The sequence below is a fragment of the Macadamia integrifolia genome, chromosome 2 (genome assembly GCF_013358625.1).
Source record: "Macadamia integrifolia cultivar HAES 741 chromosome 2, SCU_Mint_v3, whole genome shotgun sequence".
Taxonomy (NCBI): Eukaryota; Viridiplantae; Streptophyta; class Magnoliopsida; order Proteales; family Proteaceae; genus Macadamia; species Macadamia integrifolia.
The window spans coordinates 1,438,387-1,447,252 of NC_056558.1; the positions used below are offsets into that span (position 1 = coordinate 1,438,387).

Below are 8,866 nucleotides of genomic sequence, written 5' to 3' on the forward strand. Positions count from 1 at the left end.
GGTGGTGCGGGGGTGGGTGACGTGGGGGCTGGTATGACAATCACCGAAACTTGAAAACATAAAAAAGACTAAGATACGACATGGATCATATGAAGAGATCTTCACAAAAGAAATAATTTCAAGGGACCGAGACTTTCCCATCGTCAAAAACCCATCCATTCTTATCTCCTACTGCTCGCAAAGTGTCCTTCCATCTCCACAGCGTTTCGGGCGCCTCCTTGCTATATCTCTGAGGTGAAATCTCAAAAATTCCTGTTTGATTCTTAACATCTGTTGTCTTAACTTTGAAGAAAATGGGAAAAATGACTTGACCGTTGATTCTATGACATTCCAGCATTTGAACGAGTTCCCAGAGGCACCATTTGCTTTCTGCGTATCTTTCACTGAAAACAGCAATCGAGAGCTTGGATCCTTTAATTGCTCCCAGAAGTTCCGGCCCAATATCTTCTCCTTTCCACAAATCTTTGCTGTCAATAAAAACATGAATTCCACGATGCTCTAGAGCCCTATAAAGATAACCAACGAAGGTATTGCGTGCCTCTGAAGTTGATAAACACATCATAACTTGAACTTGAAGAAGATCCAGATCCAACCTGTGGCTCCATTAAGATTGCAGCATAAGAGCTTTTTTCGCCTACAAATTGGCTTTAAGTAGATTAACGAAGAAATGAGAAGGGAAAAAATTGGCGAACAAAGGAATCCGTTTAGGATATATATGACCACACGGGCTATAGGAAAGCCAAGCACAAGTGCCGACCTGCGTGCAGAGTAACTTCCCAGAAACTATGATGCATTTCACCCCCTCTCTCTCTCTCTCTCTCTCTCGCGGTTTGGGAGGGATATGAGTTTGACCGAAAGAACACTAAAAATAAACGTCAATGATCCTGCACCTACGATTCACCTGAACCCACTTGCAAAGGATCTAATTTTCAAAAAAAAATGACCGTTCTAAAACTGTTTCTTTTTATTCGGTGTCGGTCAGAAAGTTTAGTGAGAACACGTTAAATCACTTTTTCGACTTCGCCGGGAGGAAGTTCAGTCAACGTTAGATCTCCTCAAGTCATTGACACTCAGAAAGCTTGACCTTGACTCACTCATGGAGTCATGAGTCTTCCGGAAGCCGGGAGGTTGGTGGAAATAAGGGGTGCCAAAAAAGTCCGATCCGCTCAAACTCGATCTAGCTTATACTGAGTCCGGGAACGCGTTAAATCACTTTTTTGACTTTGCTGAGAGGAAGTTCAGTCAATGTTAGATCTCTTCATGTCATTGATGCTCAGAAAGCGTGACGTTGACTCACTCATGGAGTCATGGGTCTTCTGTCAGCCCGGAGGGTGGTTGGAAATGAGGGGTGTTAAAAATGTACGATCAGCTCGAACTCAATCTAGCTTATACTGAGTCTGAAGACTCCGAACAGGGCCTGGGCGAGTTAGGATTGAAAATTTTAGGCTCAAAGTTAGGTTGAGTTGGGTTGGGCCTAGACCTCAGTTTCAATCCAACTTTGTATATTAAGTATATAATAATATAACTATGTTAATAATTATAAACAGGTACTTACAAAAAAAAGTCTGTAAAAAGTCATATATTTTTCGTAATCTACATATATACGAAAACTTTGATCTTTTAGCAAATATTCACTTATTGCATCAGTTTTTGTTTTGTCAAGTCTAGAACAAAACCGGACCTACGTCTGACGTCCAAACTACCATCGAGGAAGATAAATCAACTGTGTATGGGGAATTTCTCTTGTTAGCGTGTATGAGAATAAATTCCTCCCTCCCTATTTATTTATTTATTTTTCAAAGGATAAATGATTGATATTGAAATATGACAATGATAATTAATTGAAATTAGTGGTCTCTTGTTAGTACTGTAAACCAATGTTCTGAAACTTAGTTTAACCCTCGACTCAGTAGGTCTACTGGAAGCTGGCTCAACAATTCAACCGTCCGGATCCCCTGTGGCATGATACACATTCTGTCCCTCACTCAATGCTTCATCTTAATTCTTGCTCAATGCTCATCAATTTAGATCAACAGATAAGATCATAAGAATATCTCTATCCCTCACTTGCATTTTTCTTATGGTCTGTATGTTTATTTCATGCAATTGATGGTGAAGCACTCCACAGACATTACTGCAAAGAGAAGTTCACAATATTTTGTTCAAAGAGAAGGTACAAAAATCTAGATTACTCTTTACAAGCACAGAAACCCCATTAATCCTACCTTAGATAATTTTTAGGGAACCAAATTTGAACAATAGCAATGAGTAAATGATTATAAACAATCAATCTGATGTCTTTGACCTCGAAGAGGGATAGTTTACTCTCATCATCTGCATATTCATTGTAAGACTAGGGTTCTCTAAAAGACTCCAAACCAAAATCGAAAAATAATTCAATAGGTTCAATTGCTTCTTCCCCTGCTAACATCGCCTTACTATACGACCTACAACTACTACTTTATAAGATTCCAGAGAAATCTGGAAGAAAATCACTGCTTCATAAGATTCCAGAGAAGAAATCTAGAAGAAAATTAGGTAGAGAAGAAATCAGGTAGAGGAGAAAGAACCAAAAACCGAGGAAAGACTGAGAACAGAGACGCTCGCTTGTCGTGCAGTGAAGGAGAAGGCCGTAGATGGTCGTGATGTGCCGGAAACATGTGTTTTAGTCAATAGGGTATAACAGTCATTTTAACTCTTCACTTACCAGCAACTGACGACAGGGGGTCTGAGTATAATTTGGTATTACAGAGCAGCTGTTTCTCTAATAGTGGCATTCTTTAGAGGGTGACGCTGTAAATTTATAAAAAATATATATATATAAATAATAAAAAAAAAATAAAAAAAATAAAAACCTTCAAAGCTGCGTGCATCGAAGTAACTTCCCCGAAACTAGATTCGTTTGGTGAGAAAGTTCCGTTTAAATACCTTTTAGCTTTTTGGGTGGGGAAAAAATAGATAAATAAAGAAAAAATTGTTTATAAGCATTTTTTTAGAAATTAGGCATAAGCTCTGGAGCTTTACCTTTCGGACATGATACTATGGCTTCGCTTGGTAACGTTCTAAAAAAATCATTTTTTGAGTTTTTTCATTCAATGGTAACGAAAAAACGGAATAAAGCATTCGGTGCATTTATGGTGTGTTTCATTTTCTTTCGAACAAAAAGTGAAAAAAAAAAAGAAGGCAAAAAAAACAAGAATTAACAGAACGACAAAAGGTAGTTCCGTCGTTCCAGTTTCATTCAAAAAAAAAAACAATATTTTGACCCAGAAACTGAAATTTTCGTTTTTGACATGAAACATTTTTCAAAAACGTTACCAAACGCAGCCATGAGAGACTGGATTCGATTTGTCATGTGTCCCAATCTCGGCTTCAATAATTTTCCACCCCCTCCTCTCTCTCTATAGCCCTTTTTTTTTTTTTTTTTCTTGGGAGTGTCAAAGTCTCTACTCTCGAATTCAATAGTTTTCCATAATAATAAGATTTTATTATTTGAAGGTATAGAATAAATTGGAAGTTATAGAAGATGGTGCCTTCGTATTAAGTGGGATGGTTTCAAGAGAGAGTGGTTCGAGGAGAAATCCTCCTTGCCTTACTTGACTGGGCTGAATTTGAAATAGTGAGCCTTTGTGTGCTTTGCTGCGAATGCTTTAAACGCAAGATGGAGGAAAGAATGGAAAGCCTTCTTGGTGGCCATGGAAAGAAAGGAATCGTGTGCACATAAAGATTGTATTACTCATTTACTCTATCACTTTCCTAATTCATGTAATAATTATAATAAAAAAAAAATCATACATAATGCCATTTATTAATTAAACACTAGTCTTAAAAAAAAATTTATTCTCTATAGGATTAGCAATGCTTTGCATTTTTGGTGTACTTTTGATGCCTGTGAGGCTTTGTAGTTCTTTATTTTTTGAGAAGTTCATAGCTAGAAATTAGTATAGATCATTTCTTTGATGTTCTTCAAATAATGAAATTTTTTTTTTTTTTTTTTTTTGGAAACTTGATTTAGAGTTGAATATTCTATCTTTGACGAGCTAATTATTTTAAAATCTATCAGATGAAATGTTTGCGATTTGCTGCATGAAGAAGATTTCAGACTCTGCAAAAAGTTTGAATGGCATGGCTGGCCATGGAGGAGTTCTGTCTGATTTGATGAAATTTTCCACATGGACTAGTTTGAAATCGCAATTGATTTTCAGTTCACACAACTGGAACTACTGGGTATATCAGTAAGCAAATCCATAAACTAAACATTCTTACAGAAACAGAGGTCCCCTTAAAACAAAATTTAATGGACCATTAGTCCACCGCAATAATCACGATAACCGATCAAGATCAAGTTTTGCCACGATTTGAACAACTAATCATGCTAAATGAGAAGGTCGAATATATGGTGGATCAACTGTATTTGAATTTTATCGCAGTCTGCAGATGACAAATCCATAGTGTTAATAGTAATTTCGAGCAGTGTTACCCTCACATCTCAACTTGGAACTGATGAGTTCATTCAAAAATCTAATGAGGTTCAGAACCTTTCAGCCATCTATACCATTAATCCATTGGCCACTCAATCCAATATATATACTGCAACTCACAAGTCATAATCCATTGGTTAGTTCACCTATACAAACAAGCAATAGCAAGAACAAGATGAATATAGAAGACATGAACTAAAGCTTGATGTAATCATTCTGGATCATCCACTCCAAACTCCAGTGGTTGTTCACATTCTTTAATTGAGCTTTTGCAAATCTATGATAATCCTCTTTTGATGCTCCTTTTACTTGCATCTCAGCTACCCATTCCCCTGTATATTTCACCCACATCAATACTCATATATAGACTGTAATTACTTGGGTTAATGGGAATTTTTATTACGAAAATTTTGAGTTATCCACTAATAATAATTACTTTCTGAGCATCATATCCTTTCTTGTAGCTAATGGGAGTGATATTTTGAAGAACCAAATTGGTTGCTGAGTTTAATTAAAAGGGTAGTATGAACTTACCAAGAAGTGTGAGAGGACAGTTTGAAGTGAGTTCAGTTGAGCTGATGTGTTGCTATAGATGAAGCCAATATTTTGTTGCAGAGTCATGTTGTTGAACATATCAGAGAATAGGTAGTAACAATGGAGGTCAATGACAGAACCTCTAAGGTCACTGGCTAGAGAGAAGAGCTCCTTTGGATCAGATGGTACCAAGCAGTTGGACATCACCCAATAGACCCTCCATGAGTGTCTCCTTACAGCTTTGTGACCAGTTCGGACTTGCAAAGTGATACACCTGGTGAGAGAGGCTCCTTGATGAGCTCAACTGCAATTAGGCTTGGATTCTTAGAGTACAAGCTGGATTCCAAATATTGGTCTCCATTCCACAGGAAAAAAAAAAAGAACTAGGAGGGTTAAATTAGAATGCAAAAAACTACTAATATATAACTCTCACCAGAAAGCAGTCCCTAATCGCTGCAGTATTCACAGTACTAATTCGTTGAGGAACATAGAAGAAGGACCAGCCTCATCATCCTCAAGAGGATGTTTATTATTGTCTCATTACTCCTCCCCTCGCCCTCTGCGTCCCCCTTTTCATTGGTCCTCTCCTCTTCTTTCTCAGGAGCAGCAGTAATGGATTGACTATAACACATCTCCAAGTTGGGCTCCTCTTTTATTACAAAAAGGTTCAACTCTGTCACAGCGCAACAGATCCCACGTTCATGGCTATATTCATTATCAGCATCATCATCATCATCATGAGGAAGATCTTCTTGATTTATTTCTAATATCTCAATAGTATCTCCTCCTTCCAACTGAAACCCAAACCAATCAAACCTTCTGAATCTGTGAACATGATCTATATATCGATAATCAACCCCTTTCAAATTGTGAACCTCGTCTTTTTCTGGATTTATCAATTCGATGTCCTCAATTCTCAGCCTAGTTTCACAATAGGTTATTTTTTGGTCTTTGCTGCTATGGATACAAGCTTTAAAATTCAGAGTTGTATTTACTCGTACTACATCATCCACAAGTCCAGCAAGTATTGGATCAAATCCACTGACTCTCAAAGAAATGTGGATAATTAACCTGCTATAGATCTCATCATCAGGAATCAGGTAATTACGAAACAAACATGCATCTCTCTCTTGCAAACGTATCCAAATTTGTCTCCGACCTTTATTGTTGACTGCCTTACATGCTCCCTTTAAGAAGAAAGGAGAGGAAGGGACCTGTCAATCATCAATTTGAGAAACTATAATTAGTAGGTTTTATAAAATAAAAAAAAAAATAAAAAAAAGAAGGGCAATAAGTTAGGCAATTACTAATTTTTTTTGGGTAGAAGTCAATTGCTAACTAGGTTCCAATAAGGTAGGCATATATGGACAAATAAAGGACCTCACCTGGTCATGCGACAACCCTGAATAATGAACACAGAATTGATCCACTCCAGACATATGTTCCAGTACATTGAATTCACCATAACTTGTCCTGACAACGCCTCTTATAAACTGCTCTTCCATCATACACAACTGTTTAAGGCACAATAACTCTAACCTTTTCATGTTATGCAAGTCTGTTGAGCTTTCAAGTATTTCGCAAAGACGAAGTTCAATTAAACTAGAGGGCAGCTTAGGTATGTATCGAAGATTGGCACGTCCACTTAGGAGAATGTAATGCAAAGACGTCATATTTTCCATTGACCTTGGCAGATCCACTAACCAAAGGCAGTGTGAAAGATCCAATACCTCCAGCTTCTTCAACAATCCGATACCATCAGGCAGTGCTTCAATTCTTGTACAATCTAAGAAAAGTTCTACCAAAGATTCTTTTAAATCATCAATGGACTCGGGCAACTCTCTAAATGAGGTACAATTACTGAGAATAAGCTTCTGGAGAGAACTCAACCCACATATACTGTTTGGGAGTGCCTTAAGACAAAGGCAGCCGTCCAAGTTCAAGTAAACAAGCTGCTGGAGCTGCCCAATGGATTTATGTAAATTATCCAAATCATCACAATCATTAAGATACAACCTCTCTAAGTGTGGAAATCCTGAGAAGTCAGGAGACTCAGACAGCGACATACACTCAGAGAGTTTAAGAACTTTCAATTGATGAAACAACTGTCAAAACAAAGAGATGAATATAACATTTTAGTAGCTAGTAATATTCGGTATAAAATGAGAGAAGAAAGACAACTGCTACACACCTTATTTTCAAGCCAGTTATTCCAAGCTAGGTTAAAATAGCCTTGACTTAAGTCGAGCATAACTATTTCTTCATGATAAAAACTGGCCGGTAGTTGTTGCAATGGACAATAACACCAACTCATCCATCTTAACGCAGAAGGAAGACACTGAAAGCTCCCATTCAAGGTTGCTCCATCAACTTTTAATAATCTTAGATTCGGCATCTTCTCAAAACTTTCAGTATTTAAACAAGGATCCTTAAAGCGACGGGGGAGAGATCCAACCATTTCATTCCCCTACGGTAGAAAAACAGTTCAAGTAAATTGACATTGATGGACAAAAAGTATGTAAAAGCTTTGTCAATGTACTACACACTTACAATGTTTGGTCCTAATGCACTTTATCTCAATATCGCTAGTTATGTATTAGGATCACATGCTTGCTTAAAGTAAGAGCAGAAGAAAAAAAAAATCATGTTATTCAAAGGAAAATTGATAGACATTCAATGTAATCCATAGTTATTGCGTTTGGTCATGATACACTTTATTTCCATATCTATTTGTTAAGAAAATCTTGTTGTAATCAAAGTTGGTGAAAAGGAAGTTGTAAACTTATCTCTTTTTTTCCCCTTTTAGTATAACACATTTCTTTCAATTAGGATAAATTGTGCCGTTTTACGTATGTACCTGGAAAGCATGTAATGACAAAATGGTAAGTTATTTCTAGATTTGAAAATTTCTTTTACTATTAGCTTAACGAACTTTTGAAAATAAGACAATGGGCAATCAAAATAAGGTTACAACTTCTCAATTACCACTTTGGTTAAAACAAGATGCACCCCCAATGCATTTATCTATTAGAATCACATGCTTAGCTAGAGTATGAGCAAAGGATTATAAAAATATAAAAATATAAAAATATAAAAGAGAGAGAGAGAGAGAGAACAAAATAGATTCATGTAATTAGTTCTTACCTTACCACTGCTTAGTACCTTCATGATATTGTCACAAGACCATACCCTGCTATAATTATCTGGTTCCGTAGGGCTTTGGTTGTTGGCAATTCGCCTTCCCATGTCACGAATCTGATCGTGCATCGACAACACTTTTGATTTACTTATATACATATCTTTACCCATACGCACTTCAGTAATCTTTATGAGGGATTTTCTCTTGAGAACTCCTAAACGGTATTTCGGTTCAAAGCCACAAGCCTCCCATATGGAAATTACCATTTCTTCATCATATCCTATGAAATAGCATGCAATATCAAGAAACATGGTTTTCTCAATATCATCTTGCAGATTATCATAACTTATCTTTAACTTTCCGTAGACATCATTATGAGGAACTTGTCCCAACATCCGATGCATGCTTTTCCATACTTCTTTATCTTTTTCCATAGATAAATCAGAACCCAAAACCTGCAAGGCTAAGGGCAACCCTCCTGTAGTGCGTACTATATCATTTGAAAGCTCCATATAATCATCTGGAGGTTGATCCATATAAAAAGCATAAGAACTAAAGAGTTGAAGACTCTCTTTCATATTCAATTCTTTAGGCTCGTATACTTTTCTATTATTTTGAGGAATTCTGCCTAGAATGCTCTGATCTCTAGTAGTTATAATTATCCTACTTCCAGGACCAAACCAGTTGATATCACCAGCCAATGCATCTAATT

General features: G+C 36.8%; 3 protein-coding genes across 4 annotated transcripts; all 3 read right to left on the minus strand.

The window, feature by feature from the left end:
• Positions 1-118: 118 nt before the first annotated feature.
• Positions 119-559, minus strand: LOC122091748 (disease resistance protein RUN1-like). The gene has a single exon (XM_042661871.1). The coding sequence runs from the start codon at positions 557-559 to the stop codon at positions 119-121; it is 441 nt and encodes a 146-aa protein (XP_042517805.1).
• A 4,063-nt stretch (positions 560-4,622) lies between these two features.
• On the minus strand, positions 4,623-6,721 carry LOC122093135. Of its 2 annotated transcripts, none has more exons than XM_042663405.1 (4): positions 6,401-6,721; positions 5,449-6,229; positions 5,016-5,305; positions 4,623-4,813 (listed from the first exon to the last, which is right to left on the minus strand). In XM_042663405.1, the coding sequence occupies exons 1-2, from the start codon at positions 6,695-6,697 to the stop codon at positions 5,486-5,488; spliced, it is 1,041 nt and encodes a 346-aa protein (XP_042519339.1). In that variant the 5' UTR covers positions 6,698-6,721; the 3' UTR covers positions 4,623-4,813; positions 5,016-5,305; positions 5,449-5,485. The 2 variants fall into 2 exon arrangements, with proteins under 2 accessions (XP_042519339.1, XP_042519331.1); XM_042663397.1 differs by having other exon boundaries at positions 5,016-5,319.
• Positions 6,722-8,048: 1,327 nt separating this feature from the next.
• On the minus strand, positions 8,049-8,690 carry LOC122091772 (disease resistance protein Roq1-like). Its single transcript, XM_042661906.1, has 2 exons — positions 8,160-8,690; positions 8,049-8,060 (listed from the first exon to the last, which is right to left on the minus strand). Exons 1-2 carry the CDS (start codon positions 8,688-8,690, stop codon positions 8,049-8,051), a joined length of 543 nt encoding a protein of 180 aa, XP_042517840.1.
• Between the last annotated feature and the right edge of the window lie 176 nt (positions 8,691-8,866).

Bases quoted from the DNA above. Each gene is read 5' to 3' on its own strand.
- LOC122091748 (XM_042661871.1), bottom strand. From the start codon at position 559: ATGTGTTTATCAACTTCAGAGGCACGCAATACCTTCGTTGGTTATCTT.
- LOC122093135 (XM_042663405.1), bottom strand. From the start codon at position 6,697: ATGGAAAATATGACGTCTTTGCATTACATTCTCCTAAGTGGACGTGCC. The intron at 6,230-6,400 runs GTGAGGTCCTTT...GATGATTGACAG, and splicing joins CAGGGTTGTCGCATGACCAG to GTCCCTTCCTCTCCTTTCTT.
- LOC122091772 (XM_042661906.1), bottom strand. From the start codon at position 8,690: ATGGATCAACCTCCAGATGATTATATGGAGCTTTCAAATGATATAGTA.